At 33.3% G+C, this 20,778-nt stretch overlaps 1 protein-coding gene across 1 annotated transcript in view; it reads left to right on the top strand.

Annotated features, from left to right (window-relative positions):
- Window positions 1-20,778, top strand: part of LOC107725349 (voltage-dependent T-type calcium channel subunit alpha-1H-like) — an 81,620-nt gene that overhangs the window by 27,676 nt on the left and 33,166 nt on the right. Inside the window, exons 3-9 of the mRNA XM_016534586.1 lie at window positions 6,904-7,015; window positions 10,397-10,530; window positions 12,303-12,400; window positions 13,235-13,394; window positions 14,950-14,965; window positions 18,180-18,473; window positions 19,113-19,205. Coding sequence (XP_016390072.1) covers window positions 6,904-7,015; window positions 10,397-10,530; window positions 12,303-12,400; window positions 13,235-13,394; window positions 14,950-14,965; window positions 18,180-18,473; window positions 19,113-19,205 — 907 coding nt within the window. The remainder of the gene's footprint in view (window positions 1-6,903; window positions 7,016-10,396; window positions 10,531-12,302; window positions 12,401-13,234; window positions 13,395-14,949; window positions 14,966-18,179; window positions 18,474-19,112; window positions 19,206-20,778) is intronic.

Here is a 20,778-nt window from a genome sequence, read left to right on the forward strand (position 1 = left end):
GATGGGTATTGGGGGGGTTTGGGCGGGAGAAATAACTCTCTCCAGTATTTTGCATTTGGACTGCAGTAGCCATTTCAACCACTAGTTGTCAATATTACATATGACACCTTTAAATATAGGGGACAACAAGACCAATCATAGTTTAGTATGCAAATAAAAATAAGCAATAAAACCAATTCCGTATGTAAACATAAGGGCAACAATGTCAGTTGCATTTTGAATGCTGAACATTCTATTAATGTAAGTGAAGGGGAAATTTTCACATTTTATTCGATTACACTGTTACAATAAGAAAATAAACAAACAAAATATGTATATATACATTCATACACATTCAAACTCATAAACATAAATAAACACAAATACACATTGTCTTATATACATACATTTTAAAATGATTTAACATCCAAAAATATTTTTAATCTTCAAAAAAAGTAAAAAATGATTCTTATTCTTTAAGCTTATTATTATTTATTGTAATTACTTATTAAATAAATTATATTTAACTATTTAAATAAAGCTATTTATTTACTTGTTTATTTTGTTAAAGATATAAAGTATAATGTTGACAAAATTCAAAAAATACCTATTGCTGAAATTATCTACAAAACTAATTTTAAATAGATTATTTTAAAGTAAACAGTTTTTAATAAATTAAATATATTAAAAACATTATGAAATGGTTTAAAAGGCACAATTTTCTTTCCTGTGTTTGTGTATTTTCTATTGAAACAGGAAGTTTTAGTTTACACCACAGCCATGAACTTTGATTTGCTACTTACTAATAATGCTAGTCAGAGGGCGGAGAGACATTCTCATCCTAGAGAGAATTTTATTGGACAAATGTTTGTATATGCTCCTGAGAGCAAGATGAGTCATTGGTCTGTTTTCTTGGAAAAGAACTGCTGGGTCTCATTCCACTCCCTATGTTGTAAATCAATATATCTAAACATCGGGACACCAGTGACTCAGTTACTTACACAATTACCTGGTCACATATGAAAACATCACTATAGTATTTATGGTTTATTATGCTTCATCCTTGTAACTGTTAAAGACCTCCCTTAAAACTCATCTTTGATAATCGCAATAACATATTTAAATGTTTTGTTTTGTTTTTTCCCATGAAAATTATTTCGTAATGCCTTAAAATGTAACTCTAGTCTACACCTTTACCTCATCTAGTATTTGTATGCACACTCACACCAGCTTGGACTACCTGCTCCACTTTCACTCGGTTAACTGAAGTAGTAAATGCTACACAATGGCAAATTATATTCGTTCAGCCATACATGTTTGAACCAGAAACTGATTCCAAAGAAGAGGAGGAAGAGCGAATTATACAAGGTCATATCAGATGATGTATCAGAATGCTAGTGCATTTTATATTTCGCTTTCTACGATGCCAGACACATAACGGTAATTGATAGCAGTAGCCTTTGGTTTGACTACGTTATCAAACAGCTAATAATGCATTGCTAATGTTACACAAATCATGTTCCTGTTCACTATTTCAGACAGCTAATGATATGAAAAGCCTCATTACTTTTAAATACTATTATATATTTATTAACATTTTCATTTAGTTTTTATTGTTATATTTTCCGGATATAAAAATGTTAATTTTAATTTTAGTTTTAATCATTTTGTTGTGTGTTTGTCATTTCTAGTAGGTTTATATATATATATATATATATATATATGAGTGTGTGTGTGTGTGTTTTAGTAGTATATGATTTTAGATTTAGTTTCAGTTTTAGTTAACTAATAATAAAAATTACCCTGCATGGACAAAAATCCAGAAACAGTTCAGTTAAAGTGGTTTGCACTGAATTAATTGCAAATGTTTTATATTTGTGTTTAGTGGTTTAAAATAAACTCGTAACCAGCAAGTTTTTAGGAATATTAATACAGTGCTACCTGCCTTGTGTAAGCACTATTGTTTTAGTTCATTGGCCTTCGTGGTCACAGGATTGCATTGAGTCATAAGAATCATTAGTTTGGGAATCAGACTGCACTGCATGGTCAAGCAATAAAAAAGCTCTCGATTCCCAGCCTTTCAAGTCATAATAAGCCTAAACTTATCCCAAATGGATGAGGTCAGTCTAGTTCAACGTAATTCATCAGAGTATACACCAGCTCTGTAAAAGGGAAGGCACTATTGCAGTAATTCATAAATAATGAGGGTGGTCCACACTTGTTCTTTCACGCTCTGTAGCTATGAGGCAACGGCAAGTTCCTTCAGTGAGGACATCACATGCAATTCCACACTTTCAAACTGAAATAAAGAAATAAACGACTCTTTCTAATGCATGTTGATTTCATAGCTAATGACTGTAGCACAGTACAAACATACTTCAAAAGGATTGCGCATACTTGACCAGGGGTTTATTATGTCCAACGCTTAACGATTTTCCTTTCGTTTGAGCTGTGAAAATGTGTCGTTGTGACAAAAAACAATTTCAGAGGAAGCCTACATTATATTGCTGGAAATCCAAATAATGAATACCTGGCATTAAAAAGAGACTCGGATAATTCTCCTTAGTTGTACTAATTATTCAAGTCAAGTAATTAATCTTGCTCGCCATGTCATTCCCAGCAGAATTTCACTTAGATGCATTTTAGCGTTTGATCTTTTTCTCCTAAAACCTTCTTAAGAGCTCAACATGACAGGCGCAGTTCAGAGGTTCATGTTGCTTTATCACAATTCATAAGCGCGTGTGTCTCCGCGTGTCCTAGGGGAGTGAAACTGCTCTTTCCCACGAAGTCCCAGTGGGAGGTTCCCATGGTAACACGAGAATCGGAAACTACCATAATTGGTCTCTTTTTTTCCGTCTCTGTTTTGTCTGACTCTTGATCACAGTCGCTTTATCTTTCTTTTCCTCTTTCTCTTTCTCTCCTTTGTGTCTATCCCTTCTCCTGTTTGCTCACCTGCCTCTTAAACACCAACTAATTCCACACACTTATAATGATTTAACACTTAAAATGAGATTTACATTCCCAGGAGATGCTGTAATTCTGCCAATAAACACACTGAGCAAAGAATATGAACGTGTACTGTATATGATGCATTACACCACAAGTAATGGCCCCCGTAAATGGTATTATATTGCTTCGGTAACCACAAATCATGTCAACTCTGCATGATCATACCATAGAAACAATTAAAATATCACTCATATGATTGATAATGGATACAGTAAACAGATTCATAACGACTAACCAGATAATTCATAACTAAACAGATAAATTATCATTTGTTATGATAAGTCAACTATCTATCTATCTATCTACTGTGTGTGTGTGTGTGTGTGTGTGTGGGTGTGGGTGTGTGTGTGTATCCTCTTATTTTGGACTTTCAGATTGTTTTCCTATATCGCCCGGGCATGAAATGACCTTTTAAATATGTTGACTTGAAGTGCATGAAACCCACTGAGCCCTCAGCTTTTCAGCTGTCTTTTTCTTCACTTCACATCAGAAGCCACCAAACTGTTACTAAGCAACCATAGCAACAGTTGTGTATTATGGTTTGTTGGAGTAATCAGGATAATGAGCGTACGCGGTGTGTGTATACAGTATGTGCGCTTTGTTTATGTTTGGATTCAGATGCACCTCAAGAAGATAAAAATAAGCACATTGCATGCGCTTGCGCAAACACGATCCATCCACATGCAGCGATTACACACTGTCTGCACATGCACAGTCCTAGTTTTTCCCAGAATGCACTGTCTTAGACATGTCAATAAATAATGATGCATACCAAATTTGTTTCTGGATTCATATACAGTACCATTCAATGGTGGGCTCTGCGTTTTTAATTTAAAAAAATAAGTTACTTATGCTTATGAAGTTTATTTGTTCAATAATAGTACAACAGTAATTTTGTGAAATATTATTACAGTCTAAAATAACTCTTTTGTATTTTAATGTATTTTAAAGTGTAATATATTCCTGGGATGCAAAGCTGAATTTTCAGCATCATTGCTCCAGTGTCATGCTGATTTGCTGCTCAAGAAACATTTATGATTATTATCAATGTTAAAAACAATTGTGTGACACAATTGCATGAAACATTCTGTGCACTATGAAATAAGTTTTTCCGTTTGTGCTGTAGAATCCCTGGAGGAATGGGGTTATGACCATATTGCCAGAAACCAAATCAGTGTGTTTCCAGCACATTAGGCCCTGGAGATCTCAAGAAATCTCATATCTGTGTTTTCAACCTGATGCATTCTGCACTATTTTATGAAGAAGTCGAGGAGTACATGACTTTGAATTCCACTAATTTGATGCGAGGGTGAGTTGCTAATTTTTAAATGCGTTATGACAGAGTACTCCAGGCTTTCATTTGGCATTTTGAGGCTAAAGCATATCTCTGCGTTTATATTGTGTCAGTGTTATTTAAGGCAAGACACTACAGGTGAATACACTCTTAAAAATAAAGGTTCCAAAAGATTGTTTTTGCAGTGATGCCATAGAAGAACCATTTCTGGTTCCCCAAAGAACCTTTCAGTGAACAGTTAAAAGAACCATTTTGAAGAACATTTAAAAAATCTAAAGAACCTTTTTTGACTATAAAGAACCTTTTCTGCGTATCAAAAGGTTCCATGGATGTTCAAGGTTCTTCATGGAACCATTGATGCCAATAAAGAACCTTTATTTTTAAGAGTGTATACTGTAGGGTGACATTTTTAAATAATAGATGTCGCCATACTTCCCCAGTTGATTAATTACAGTACATTAAGACAATATTACGAGTTTTCTGAAATATGCAAATGAGGCATTATCTAATTAAATGTGCACCATGTTGCATACATTTTGCGAAAAAAAAAAAAGTCAGGTTCAAAAAATTTTTATGCAGTATCTCTCTTTATCTATCTATAAATAAGAAAATATTGTCAACAGTCGGAAAAAAACTCACCATATTTTTACGAATAAAAGTTAAATAAATCAGGTGACTGTTATACGAACAAAATCTTCAGAATATGAAAAATTTTGTTTAGTTTTGTTATTTAACATATTTCAATTTTACAAAGAAATGTGCAGCATTTTGTCTGAGGAATAATAGGACACCTTTTATTTTTGTCTTATATCTCATTTTGTAAAAAAAAAAAAAAAATAGTGATAAAATCTGATTATTGTGAATCGTACTGCACCATGAGTGAATCGTTACACCACTAGAATTTACCATTGCCTGAAAAAACTTTCAAGTCTTGTCTTAAGTATTATTTTTATAGTATTTATTAATATTTTCAGTTTGAGGATTTTTTTTCTTTTTTTTTTCAGTTTAAGTTTTTGTAATTTTGCTATGTGCTTTTATCATTTTTATTTATTTTATAAATATTTCTATCTAGCTTTTGTTTCATTTCAGTTTTAGTATTTTTAGTACTTCAGCTTTACCTAATTAGTTTCAATTATTTGCCAGTGCAACATGTTACATTTTCTTCTGACATTTCTGATTTTTTTATTTTATATTTATGTTTAATTTTATATTTTATATATTCATCTTTTATTTCAGCTTTATTTCAAGTAGAGAAAGGGAAAACAACACTGCAGTATTGGGGAAAGATATTTGAAACGGTAGTTTGCTGTGCTACAAGATACACATAAATTAAAGTAAGGATAGTTCGCCCAACAATGAAAATGTGGTCTTCTGCAGAACACAAAATAAATCTTTTAAACTACATAATGAAAACCTGTTTCAAAACCCTATTGGACCCCACTTACTTTCATAGTATGGCCAAAAAAAAGAGAGCCATGTTTCAAAATATCTTCTTTTGTGTTCCGTAGAAGAAAGAACATCATGAAGTTTACTCGCCAACACTGGTTTGTGCGTGTGCATATGAAGTGATGGCAGTACTGCTTTTGCATTTGTAAAGATTTCCATCACCTTATTCATCCCATTTCTGTTCTCTATCACCATCATCATTATCCTCAGCCGAAGTGGCATGAATGTGACCACAGCAATCTTGAGGATGAGAGACGAGAGCTGGAGTTGTCTGTATGCATTAGTGTGGGCTCTGGATAAATGTTTGATGAGGGGAACGCTGTCCCAGTTCTAGCGAGAGGGAAGTCTGCTGGAATTCCAGAAGGGTTTTGGTTAGACAGAGACCTGAGGAAACAGCAGGGGCCTGAACACGTCCCTCTCGTCTGTTAAAGCTGCTCTGAGACTCAGATGGATATAGTCTTTAGGGTTTATAGAAGCTTTTTAAATCCTAATTGGGTTGTAAGTGAGGTGTGGTGTATCCTGATGTAAATGAGGATAATTGCAGGATTTACGGTGGTGATTGAGATGGTGTGAACAGTGTGTTTCTGTGGCAGGTTTATGATTAATGAGGTAAAGCGGTTGGTCTGATCACGGGGCCTGCGGGGCCGAGTTTGCCTTTACAGCGGCAGGTATGTGTATATATTAAAATACATGTTTCATTTTTAATATAATCTTTGCTGTATTTTTTCAGCAAATAAATGCAGCCTTGGAGAGCATGAGACGCTTCATTGTAAAATTAAATTAAATTAAATTAAATTAAATTACTGACCCCAAACTTTTGAACAGTAGTGCATTTTATTTTTTGCTTTGAACCGCTAAAATGTATTAAGACACTCCATTTTACTCAAGAGTAAATGAAAAATGAAAATGAAAACATAATACAGGACAGACAGAAATAAACAGGTTTTGTTTAAAGCCACTTTTCTGTTTCTTCATTGTTGGCACTATACAAAAAATGTAATAGTCAATTATTTTCATTACTTAAGAAAGATTTTACAATTTGTGTAGTCAGTTTTTTCATAGTTTGCAGAAACAGACAAATAAAATCTCCTGACTCTAGTTCTGACGCTGAAAACAAATAAGTGAAATGTGAAAGATTTCCTTGTGAGCTGTATTAACCTTAACTGGAGCTCTACGTGGTTTGAGCGAGTCAGCATGCTGGTGATTCTGCTCAACTGCGTCACGCTCGGCATGTTCCAGCCCTGCCAAGACCTGGAGTGCCACTCTGACAGGTGCAGCATCCTGCAGGTAACACACACTTACATAACACAGACACACGTGGATTGATTACCTAAAGACTTTCATCTCTGTGAGGCCTTGATTCTGCCTGCTGTTTTGATTGACTGGTTGGGGAAAAAAGCATTCAAAGACACAAGCATATAATAAATGCAAACAGCAGCCTGAAGAGTTAGACATTTAAGCCACATTTAAAATGTCTCATTGGATTACATAAAACAAAATATCAAACTAAGTGGTATTTGCAGAAATGCACATATCAAGCAAGTGCAGTGATGGCATATTTTTGTAGGCCAACCCAGAAGTTAGCATTACTCTATGTGAGCTTGTTTCTGCCACAGGATAAAAAGGTAATTATGACTTTTTATCTCTCAATTCTGAAAAAAAGTCTAAAACATTTTTCTTTTTGTTTTGTTTTTTTATCCTGTGGCAGAAACAAGCTTCCATATCATCCTGGTTCGCTTGACACAAACCCAATAGGATTTTTCCATTGGCTTTTAGATTTTTGCTAAAATTAGCTTTGTGAACAACAAACGTTTTTGATTCTTTGCATCTTGTTCTTGATAATCTTCACAAATAAACACAACTTTTATGAATTTTGAAGGCTAAATACAATCGTCAGAAGTAACAAGTTAAATGTAGACTATAAATGAACTACGCACGGTCACATGACTTCACCAACAACACTTTCAGTCTTTATTTAAAACATTTTGGAACAGTTTGCAAGAGCATGATTATAAACACAATGAGTCTCTAAAAGCAGACTAGTGAGTAGGGCTGTCAAAACAAATTCGAATTTCGAATATTTGTCGAATTTAAAATAAAAATCCACATTCGAATGCAAAAACGTTGCATTCGAATTTTAGGTGTGCGTTAAGGAGGCAGCCTTATCAGCGGCGCACGAGATGCGATGACGATTTAAGTGTCGTTGCATTATAATGTTTTTGTTAGCATATCCAGTTGAAGCCACTATATGCGGTGCTGCTGCGTTGTTCATTAAAAATATTGCGGAAAAAGAGAACATCAATGCGGAGAAGATCTTGTTTACATCAAAACTGAAACCAAGCCGTTCACACAGAACACATTATTTAGCGCATTTTCTAGAGGGACATCTATCACCGTTGCACTCGTGTCTCGCACAAGAGAGCCGCATGTTTAGAAAGCCATGTAAAATTAATGCAAGTTTAACTTTGAAAAAAATATATATATCGAGACTTTATGGCGGGGTTTTTTTCCCCATCCCATTGCATCTCATGTTTTTAAATAAAAAATGTCGAATGTAGTTTTTCAGCCATTTTGACAGCTCTACTAGTGAGTAGATGAGTTTACCTGTTCGGCGTGATGTTTAATGTCCCCGGCAACCTCTGTCGCGACTTTTTCAAGAAAAGCTTCAAAAAAATCACAAGGGGGTATTACAGATGTATTTTATGATGTAGAGTAAAATAACTGTAACAATTTATTGTACAAATCTTTCAAAATCCTATCAAGAAAAACTTCAATACAGAGCAGCGTGAAAGCGTTTATGTGCTTCCCAAATGCCAAATGCCAAAACCCACAAGCAACACCGTGAAGCATCAGCGACAGACTCCGAAAAATATGTATCTGTAATCTCTCCAAAACAACTTGCAAATAACCTGTGGATCTGCATAATGACGGGAACATTGCTCACAACAGGCAATTTGAAGTCCGACAGAGATTGTCTTGAAATTTATTGTTGAAGTCTGTGAATCTTGTACACAAGTGCTGCTTTAAATGAGATCAATTAGGCGACGAAACCTGTGGGTACTCTGTTAGAACAGCTGTGTGAACTTGAGGGAAACCGACTTCAAACACCAGCTAATAATCACCCTGGGTAAAGTTAGTCGAAAGCAAATGATAAAAAAAATGGTTTAGAAAAGTGAAGTTAGATCATTTATTTGCATATGCCACTTGCAGGGATATTTTGTTGTAAAATTAAGACAATTTTAGGTGTCCAGAAGTCTCCAAATATTTTTTTGGCCACTTTATGTGACATGAAGCATTTTCATGCATTTACTGTTCTAAATGCTAACATAGTAGAACATTAAAGCATAGCTGTCAACACTCCCGTTTTTCCCAGGAGTCTTTGATTATTTCACACTCATATCCCGCCGCCCTCTCATTTTGTTATTTTTCTCCTGGGAAACTCCCATAATTTGTATGGCCCAAACCTCATTGTATGAACAATCACATCAATATATTATTCTAAGTTTGTCCAGTTGCCAGATCTTGTATGAAACGCATCCTACTCAAGCAATAGACACATCATACAAATTTCAACCATTTGTGACCTCAACCTGGCAACCTACAACCCCGTTGCACTGTTGATATCTGCGCAGGTAGTAGACGTGGGAAGTTGAGTCAAGCATCATTGGTAGAAATGGGAGGAGAAGACTCAGGTGCTCTGGCGAAAAAAAGCTAAATAATAATAATAATAAATAAATAAAATTAAACATGAACAAGTCACATTTTTATCATAATAACGTATTTATTATGTGTTTAGCCTGCCTCTGCCATTCAGCAAACATTTGTGAGTCAATGTTTAATTTAGTTTACTTAATACAAATAAAGACAACTTTGAAAAATGTTTATTGTGAAGTCTTTTTAAAATATGTATCATATTTTCTATTGTGTAAAAAAAAAGTAGTCCTTAAAGCTTGCTGGCAGTGCTGGATAGATTACTTACAAATTGTCATCCATTACTGATTACTAACTGTAGTTAGTAACATAATTTAGGTTACTCGTTTTAGTTAATGTAGTCCCACTGCTTTTTAGATTACTTTTAGATTATTTTTCATCTAATTTACCATTAAGCATATTCATATAAAAACAAGTAAGAGAAAGAAAATATATTCAATTTTTTATATTAACATCATAAAATGCATTAAATATTACATTATTCCAGGGTTTCCCAAACTATGCTTAATGTAAGAACTGCAGTGGGTTTGTGAGTCGATAAAAATCGAATAATTAATTAAATCATAAAATGTAAAATAAACAAAAATGTAAAGACTTGAACACCAAAAATAGAAATATTTTACTTGTTTACCCACATGTCAATGTGACCATTAACCTTAACATTACTTAATATTTGGAATCTGATTATGTAATCCAGACTACATGTAATCAGTTACTACCCAGACCTGAACAACATCTGCCAAAATGATATTTTGATATTTGATATTACGATTCTATTTCTTTCATTTTTTCTGCAGGAAATATTTTTTGCTTTTAGACTAATTTAACAAATCAGGTTTAAAGAGGAAACTTTTTTAATTAGACCAGTATTAAAATGCACTTTAAATGAAATGACAGCTGTTTCACTTTTCTTAATGTAATGTATTCATGAGCGATGTGTGGTTCTTCTCTCCACAGGCCTTTGATGATTTTATCTTTGCATTCTTTGCTGTGGAGATGGTGGTTAAAATGTTGGCCTTGGGCATATTTGGTCCGAAATGTTACCTTGGCGACACCTGGAACCGCCTTGACCTCTTTATCGTCATGGCTGGGTGAGTGACAAATCAGTCAACTATTAGTGTGCGATTCCTAGAATTTGACGAGTCATTAAACTCTTAACTATTACAGTGTGTGTGTGTGTGTGTTTGTTTAATGTCAAATCCAGTTTTAATGTCAGGTCAAGTTCTAATGTCAAGTCGATTTGTCACAGCTAAGCTCATGAATGACAATTACCACCAGGCAATTGTCTCTGTGTCTGTCTGAATCGTGTCTCTCTTGTCATTTGCGCTGTCACTGACACAGTGATTTGTAGTTTTCCTCTCTGTCCAAAAAATCAGTTCAAGTGCCTGATGATCACTCATTAAAACGGTAATGTGCTCGTGTGTGAGTGAGGAAGTAGCACGTTGGTCATTAATTCAGACAAAGGTAACACATTTCTGGTGTACTGGTGTTTCCATTAGGCTTCTAAACTTCTTAACCAAATAGTTTTCCTTAGTCTTCCTATCAGTCAGGTGAAAAGTATGGCTAAAACAGCACTAAACCAACACTAACTATTATAAATGTGACCCTGGACCACAAAACCAGTCTTAAGTCGCTGGGGGATATTTGTAGCAATAGCCAAAAAATACATTGTATGGGTCAAAATTATAGATTATTCTTTTATGCCAAAAATCATTAGGATATTAAGTAAAGATCATGTTCCATGTTCCTACTGTAAATATATAAAAAATGTATTTTTGATTAGTAATATGCATTGCTAAGAACTTTAAAGGCGATTTTCTCAATATCTTGATTTTTTTGCACCCTCAGATTCCAGATATAACTTAATTTTTGATTAGTAATATGCAACTTTAAAGGCGATTTTCTCAATATTTTGAATTTTTTTGCACCCTCAGATTCCAGATTTTCAAATAGTTGTATCTCGGCCAAATATTGTCATATCCTAACAAACCATACATCAATGGAAATATTATTGATTCAGATTTCAGATGATGTACAAATCTAATTTTGAAAAATTGACACTTATGACTGGTTTTGTGGTCCAGGGTCACAAATAGCATAGACATCCACTTTTCCCTTTTCAGTGGGGAGAACATATAATTATTCTAAATCAATGTAGTGACTTTAAATATTCTCATGCTGCTGTGTTGTGTCATTTAGGGATCTTGTCGCACAGCTTGTGAGTTCGAGAGCAGTAAGAAATAGATATTTTAATGCGGTCTCTGTGTAGAAAACATGATGTTTGATTGTGAAACATTAAATTGTGAAAATTCATGTGTGAAACAATTTAAACTGTCCAGTGTTTTATGCTTTTGAACTTTCGATTCATCAAAACATCCTGAAAAAAAGTATCACAGTTTACAAAAATATTAAACTGCACAACTGTTTTAAAAATTTAATAATAAGAAGAAATGTTTCTTGAGCAGCAAATCGGCATATTAGGATGATTTCTGAAGTATCATATGACACTGAGGGCTGGAGTAATGATGCTGAAAATTCAACTTTGCATCAAGGAATAAATTAAATGTGTATAGTCTTACATATAAATTAAATTGATTTCACATCTTAATTAAAATATCAGAATATTAATGGTCTGACTGTTCATTTTTTATGAATATGATTTTTAATAATATACTATAAATTGTGTACATTGAATGCCATCAAATGGTTGAAAATTATATTATATTATATTATATTATATTATTATGTATTGAATGTCATTATAAAAAATATATATTATGTTATTATTCTACGTTATTATTCTATGTATTGCCTTATTGTGTTTCAAGTTTGTTAAAGTGAATTTCTTTTGTTTATGTTTTAGGATGTTGGAGTATTCTTTAGACGGTCATAACGTTAGTTTCTCAGCCATCAGAACCGTACGGGTTCTCAGACCATTACGAGCCATCAACAGAGTTCCCAGTGAGTACTGTTTTCCCTTTCTTTGTTTCCATCTGTATATCTTTTTTCGTTTCTCTCTTAGTGTCACTGTTTTACAACCCAGCTATTGATTTGAAGCAAATGATCTGGAGTTGGTCTGAAAAAAAAAAGACATGCCTGCTGTATTTATAGATTCACACACGCACAGACAAGACTCCCGTGATGTATTAACATGGTCACTGACGCTGATTGTTGCAGTTAAGTGCCCACAATCCAACATCATATAGTTGATGGACCACAAAAAATACACAAACACTCACACACACATGCTATTAGTCCTCAGAGAGGTGCTGGTGTATGTTACAGTCATGGATGGAGTCCAGCAGTGAAAGTAAGTGTCTGTTTTGTTTAATGTAGACTGAGACAGTAAATTCTTGACATGCACGGATACTCTTACCATTTATAGCTCACTCTTTTTGTCAACACATACCAAATAAGTTTGCGTGTGTGTGTGTGTGTGTGTGTGCGTGTGTGTGTGTTCAGCAAAGCAGTAATAGATTTTGGACTCAGTGAGGAGTGAGAGCCCATGGCTGTTAAGTTTCCAATTCGATTATTCTCAAACCACCGAGCGTTAGCCAAAGCCCTGTTTCTGTTTGTGTGTGTGTGTTCATTTCTTGGCTCAATTACTGAATACATATCAGACACTGAGAGAATGTGTTCATGAAGTGTGTGAATGTCAGATCAGAGTTATCAAAGTTAAATTTAACACCACAGTCTCGTCTGTAAACGTGTCTAGTGATCCTCGATGGCTTTGACGCTTCATTGCACGTGTTTTTTAAATGCACATTCGTCACATCATGTATCTCTGTCTCGTAGGTATGCGAATCCTGGTGACGTTGCTGTTGGATACTTTACCGATGCTGGGAAATGTCTTGCTGCTTTGTTTCTTCGTGTTTTTCATCTTCGGGATTGTTGGTGTGCAGCTGTGGGCGGGGCTTCTGCGCAACCGTTGCTTTTTTGACAGCAACATCAGAATGTAAGTGCAAAAAAAAATGGTGCTTTTTAATGCAAGCTACTCGATACATGCAAATTGCAGGGGTTTGCAAAATTGCTGCTGCAATCATAAATGCTCTGAAACCACATGGGTATGTTCCTCAGTGGAACCTGTTTATGTTGTGTCAACAGATGGAAGAATGACTTTTGGGGGGCTTTGAAGGCCACTATCCAGGTTTTAATGGAAAATATTAACCTCTTTATTAATAACCTAAGGGCCTCATTGATCATAGAGAGTGTACAAAGTAAAGAGTTGAATAATGAGTATCCATAAAGACAGTTTGCACCAGTGAATCATTTTGACAACTGTCCACCCTGATGTACTGCATACCAGAAAGCCAGTGTGTTGAAAGCAGCCTTGACCCGTTCAGGTGCATCGCTGCATCTCTCCAGCACCCTCCCCAAAGCCCAACACTATCCAAGCAACGTCTGTTACAATAATGCTTCTCTTACTCAAATTATGCTGCCCTTTTAAAAATCCAGCTCTCTTGTGCATGCAACATTTATTGCATTGTCTGTCAAAAACCACTTACAATATCCACTTCAGTCTATGTACAGCTGCTGCTATCTGCATTCAAAACTCAAAAGAATTGGCCTTTACTTCAGAAAAGTCTTGTTTCTCATTGAAACTTTTTTGTCATTCTACAAAGCAGCTGCCTTGTTAATAACTTTGAATAACTCATGTAAACTTTTACTATACTTTACTGTATTTTAACAGATATTTTTCTTTCTTTTTTATGTGGATGCCTTTTGACCTGTTTTTGCTGTATTGGCAATTTTATTTCATGAAAACCAAATAAAAGGTAGCATTTGATTTTGCATTAAACCTGTTACAATAATATGTTTCCTTTAAAGTAACAAAAAAGTTTACAGCATCTTCCTTTAAAGAAGTAAACAGCTACTGTCTCCTCTTTTTAACTTTTTTTTTTCAGTAAGGTCAAATTTAAAAAAATTCAACCATGATACCATTGTTTTGTTTAACAAACTAATGAAAAAATTAAACATTTATTTTTATAGATATAGAGAGATGTGAGCATTACATTTTTACAAATGTGAAAAATTCTACCCTGTTACCGTTATTTTGTTGAACAAACTACTGAAAATTTAAATGTGGATTTTTTTAAAGAAATATGAGCATTACATTTTACAAATATGAAAAATTCCACCCTGTTACCATTATTTTTTAACAAACTACTGCAAATTTAAAGGTGAGTTTTTTTTTTTTGAAATATGAGCATTACATTTTACAAATGTGAAAATTCAACCCTGTTACCATTATTTTGTATAACAAACTACTGAAAATTTAAATGTGGATTTTTTTAAAGAAATATGAGCATTACATTTTACAAAGATCGAAAAAATTCTACCCTGTTGCCATTATTTTGTTTAACAAATTACTGAAAATTGAAATGTGGATATTTTTTTAGAAATACCAACATATATTTTCTTAAGAAGCACTTTGTAGTTTCATGACCTTAAACACAAGGCTTATAATGTCAGATTAAACTAAAATAGTGAACCTTGTTACCTTTATGAAGGCATAATTATATCACCGTATATATATTGAAATGAATTAATTTGGCTATAAATGTCACAACCTAATAAATTAACTCTCAAACGCATTGTTTGCTTGATAAAATGTTTAAAATCATATAAATATTTACTTTTAAATTCCCTTGTAAAACTGGAAAAGGCACCCGTTTTATAGAATGACCCAGTTAATAAATGTTTACCGTGGCTTTTTGCAGCACAAATACAAAAATTGCCAATCACATTACACCTATCTCAGGTGTGAAAATAGCTTTCTGTCTAAGTGAATCCCATGAGATGTGCAAATTTTGTCCGTTTGCACATCTACTCATTATTTTTGGAGCCTGCAGCTAGTTCTGTTGCCCACAAGATTATCACTTTCATAAGGAGTCCACTCCTTTGTATATTAATTTTAATTAATTTTTAACAAAGAAAAACAACTATCCTGACTAATTACCATTTCAAGACAATGCAATTCGATTGAATTATATAATGCTTTTGTATAAATGCTTTGGTGTAAAGGCTTTTTTCTTTCTTTCTTTCTTTCTTTCTTTCTTTCTTTCTTTCTTTCTTTCTTTCTTTCTTCCTTCCTTCCTTCCTTTCATCAAGATTCCCAGGAATTTTAATAACCCAATTAATTTGAGAAAAGCAGTCCTATTAGTGTCCTCAATCCCCTCATCTTTCAGTCCTCCAAAATATATCAGTGTGAACCTTGGTGCAATTAAATACAGAACTTATAAAGTAAATTATTTCTAATTTCTCTCAGGTCTTTACTAAACTGGAGAATATTTGTGTAATACATTCAGTGCATGAGCTCGAAAAAACAGATGACCTCTGGGCAATTTTTGTGTGACAAAAGAGGGAATTGTTTTATCTCAAATGCTACAACGCTAGAAATGACAAATGTTATGGTTTGGATGCAGGCCCTCTGAATGTGCTGGCTTGAAATCTGCAGTGGAAGACCTAAAATATATGCAGTTGTAGTTCAGACTTATTGTGTGGAAAAAAATACTAGCTATATGGCAAAAAAAAAATGTATAAGTCCATAACTGTTACAATTAATATTACATGGGTCAATTCACAGGCCATTTTCTGTGACATCCTCATTTAGTGGTTAATGCCTTGATGATTTTGATAGACATTTTGATTGCTGCAAATGAATTTCTATTTTTTTTTTTTTATTATTGTATCAGAAGGACTATTTCATGGGATAGTTGAATTGTTTAAGATTATATTTGAATTGGTTGCATCTCTGTAAAATGAGCATGACCACTTTAGACTATGATAGGTAGACCTACATTTTAATGCATTGCAGTGCAGTTTGCTAATTTTAAATGTCAAATGAATTAGCATTCTGTTTTGAGTTTAGTGCATTGATAGAAGGTACTGTACACAAAAATACCCATAGGTCTCTTTTTTAAGTCATTTACATATTGCATTTCATGTTGCATGATTGGAATTTCTCAACAAACAAAAAAAGCATGCTTCTAAGTTTCAGATACGGTAAGTAACATATGTGCCAATTCTCAGACCATTTTCTTCAACATCCTCTCTTAAAACCTAATATAAACATGTTTGCAGATGATGTGATTACCTAATAGCTCAGCTTTAAGCTCTTCTGTCTCTCTCAGTTTAATAAGCAGGATGTGAGACAGATTAAAGCAGAAGCTCTCCTGGCTCAAATGGTTTGTAAATGCTCAGAGAACAAAAAGTTCCACACTATCGCACATTATTATGTAGCTTTGAGGTGGTGACAGAGGGATGCTTCTGTTAGCATTAGTCAGAGGAGTCTTAAGCCTATTATGCTGCTACAGTGTTAAACAGAAACTTCATATACAAATGTAGTGCTACTGATGTGAGTGCAGATCTGAAAATATTTTTCAATTCTTCAGTTAATCACTTATTCTTATATTTCAAGTCATGTATTCTGTGATTAGTGGTTGATGTCTCCATGCCTTATACAGATATTTTGTTTGCTGTGTTGGAAAAGAGTACCATTTTGATCGGTTATGTATAGATTTGTTGCTTATTTGCACGAATTAGTATATAATTTGTATTAGTTTAACATCAAATAAATTGCTGTTTACAATTTTTTTCTATAATTGTATTGAAAGAACTGTTTCATGATACAATCGTTTTGAACAGGATTTAAATTGGCTACATTTCTGTGACAGGAACATGGCAGCTTTAGGCTGTAATGCAATGCAGTGCAATTTGCAAATATTAAAGGTCAAGTAAATTAGCATTCTGTTTTGAGTTTAGTGTATTGATAAAAGGTACACAAAAACATCAATTGGTCTTTTTTAAAAGATTTTTGCTTTAAATCAGTGTGCTGTCTGTTTTTAAAAAATACAGCAAGTAAATAAATTATATTAGATAAATAAATAAATAAACCAACAAAACATTGATCGCCAGCCTCAGGATGTCAAACTAAATATTATATGAGACAATGAATGTTGGAATGACTTTAGTTAATAAATAATGTGAATAATTAATGAGGAAAATTAATAATAAAAATCAGTTTTTACTACAATAAATGTGAATTTCATTCCGGCAGATCATGTGAAAATGGTATGATGGAAATCTCCACCCAGTCAAAATCCAATTTTTTTTGTTTTTTTAATTGTTTTTAGTTCAAGATTATTTGATTTTAATTATTTTTCATGTTTTTGTTTTAATTTAGCTTGCACTGCATTAAAATGAGAAGGGAAATATAAACATTTATGTTTTTGTTAACATTTCGCAATAATTTGTTAACAATAGTTATCATGAATTAACAATGAAAAATACTTCTAAAGCAGTTATTAATCTTAGATCATCTTAATTTCAAAACTTACTAAAAGATTATTAAAACTAAAAGTTGCATCTGTTAATATTGTTTAATATACAGAGCTAACAATGAACAGTTGTGTTTTTTTTATTAATATAACAAAGATTAATATAAGAAATACTGTAGCAAATATACAGTATTGATCATTGTTAGTTTATGTTAGTTATTGCATTGACAAATGGTAACTATTGGGCCCTTATTGTAAAGTATTACCATGGTTTTTATATTTTATTTCAGTTAATCTTATTTATTTATTTATTTTTATTTATTACATTTTTTTTGTTTTAGTTCATGATAATAACCCTGCACATGCAGTGTGTGTGTGTGTGTGTGTGTGTGTGTGTGTGTGTGTGTTTCTCTGTAACTTACTCCTTGTGGTCTCTCTGCAGGCTGTATAATGTTTCAGAGTCTGTGAGTGAATACTACAGACTGGACGAAACCGATGACGTTCCCTTCATTTGCTCCACCACTCGGGACAACGGAATGTTGCACTGCTTCAACATCCCGAAGCGCAGAGTTGGAGGGGCTGATTGTGAGCTCACGGCTGATAATGTCACCGATCTTGTTTTCAAAGATCCCCCTCATCATGGATGTGTAAACTGGAACTTGTATTACAACAAATGCAATGCAAGCGAACACAATCCGCATAATGGGGCTATCAACTTTGACAACATTGGATATGCTTGGATTGCTATCTTTCAGGTATGTACACGTGTCGGCAAAAAGATGAAAGGGTATTGACTGAGTTTATGTAAAAAAAAAACATGCATAGTCATCAATAATTTTTTAGGAAGGCAGTTCAAGAATTCTTATTTTTTTCTCCTCGGATGAAAGTGTGTTAGAGATCCGCTCCAAGTTGTTCATTAAAATTTTCGCTGAGTATATATTCAGTCTGGCAGGCGGTGATATTTTTTATCCTCACATATCCTTTTGGCGCCGAGAGACACTTAGTTTCAGAGTCAGAAAATGAAGTGAATGGTTGCCAGGGGCTACAGCGAGAGTGAATCCTCTTACATCAATAATCAACTTACCTGTCCAAGGAATCAAGTTTTATCATGTTCCATTCTAATCTAATCTACAGGGCAACAATATTTATCATATTCTTTAGTAACGTGATTGGGAATGGACATGGACATTTGTCAGGTTTCTGAGTAATCCGATTGACCACAGCGTGACGTTTATCATTCCATAGAGTTTCCTGACCTAGTTTTGTGGAAGCGATGAACAATATCTGAAGATGTCCTTTGTGTTTTGGCACTTGATAGAAGGGCTGTATTTTAAGGATTTGCATGCATGGTGGATGTCGTAACCTGTAGAATCCTGTTTGTGTTTTCTCATCAGGTCATCACGTTAGAGGGATGGGTGGATATCATGTACTATGTCATGGATGCCCATTCCTTTTACAACTTCATCTATTTCATCTTTCTTATCATTGTAAGTGCACAGTAATTAATTAACTGATACATCTTACTCTCTTTTAACCTCTGCTGGAGTCTCTGCTTTCATTAGTTGCATGGAAATGGCTTTTGTTATCATCAGCTGTGTAATTTACTCGAGTCATTTTACTTGATAACCATACTTAAAGAGATGAAAATTCGGTCATCATTTCTAAGGAATTTGTAATTGAGCAATATTAAAACTGAATGCTTGTACTTAAGAAACCTACTGAGTTACTGCAAGTACTACATTTCTAAGAAGAAAATCATACTTTTTATACAATCTTAGACCTTTAATGTACACATTTAATGGTCATCATTGTATTAAATCAATTAGCCTATAATTGTATGTCTTACTGAAGTCAAATCGCATTCTTCTGTTTTAACCTATAATCAAGTACAACCAAGTTTAGTGATCAGTAACAACTACACTATAAGCAATTATAAAAGCATATGCAGCTGAATTAAGTACTAAACAATTTCTGCTAACCTGTTTCAGTCTGGTGTGCTCTAGCGACTTTAAAACTCAGGACAAAATTGTGTTTAAACAGGTTGATTTGCACAGTTTGTGCATGAAATGTACTAACAGTGATTAAGAAAATGTTCTTTGGCTCTTGATTGTACAACATTTTTTACATGTACTTAAATCTGGGAAAAAAAATTGTAACTTTTAGTCAGTATTTTTAGATACTTTACAAAAAATTACTAAAATATGTAAACCTTACAACTACTTTTGCTAATTAGAAAATACAAAATATATATATATATATTTCCCATAAAATAGCCTATGCTTTAACTACTGTTCAAAAGATTAGGAATAGTAAAATGTATTGTTGTTTATGAAAGAAGTGTTTTATGTTCATCAAAGTTGCATTTATTTGATCAGAAATACAGTAAAACAGAAAAACTGTAAAATATTATTACATTTCAATATAACTGTTCTATTTTAATATGTAATTTTTCCTGTGATTTTCATCATCATTACTCCAGTCTTCAGTGTCACATGATTCCTCAGAAATCATTCTAATATGCTGATTTGCATATAAAAAATAATAATTCTTATTATTATGTTAATAATAAATAATAAGAATTGTGCTGCTTAATAACAGTTGTTAATAACAGTTAATAACAGTTGTGCTGCTTAATATTTTTGTGAAAAGTATTACATTTTTAAAAATAATAATAATTCATTAATTTAAAAAAATACTGACCCCAAACTTTTGACAAGTACACTTTTTTAGACCATTATTCAGAAGTGATACAAAAATATTTTTCAGAGTTGTAAATAAAACAATTACATTTTATTATTTCAATCTATTTCAAAATGTCACATTTGATGCAATGTGTTACTTGCTGTTCTTTGTAGTTATTTGTGAATTTTAGCCAGTTCTGAGAGAAAATTGTTTTCTAGCTTTTCTTTAAGTTTAGTCTTCATAAACATGCCATACAAATCACAATATTATTGTTGAGAAGACTGTCAAGGTCATGAAATGTAATAAATACTAGGTACCTCAAAATCCTGCAATGTTTTTGGACTATTGTTTTCAATATCTCTGTTATATACTCATTTT

This window comes from Sinocyclocheilus rhinocerous, unplaced genomic scaffold (genome assembly GCF_001515625.1).
Source record: "Sinocyclocheilus rhinocerous isolate Xijiao unplaced genomic scaffold, SAMN03320098_v1.1 scaffold1386, whole genome shotgun sequence".
Classification (NCBI taxonomy): domain Eukaryota; kingdom Metazoa; phylum Chordata; class Actinopteri; order Cypriniformes; family Cyprinidae; genus Sinocyclocheilus; species Sinocyclocheilus rhinocerous.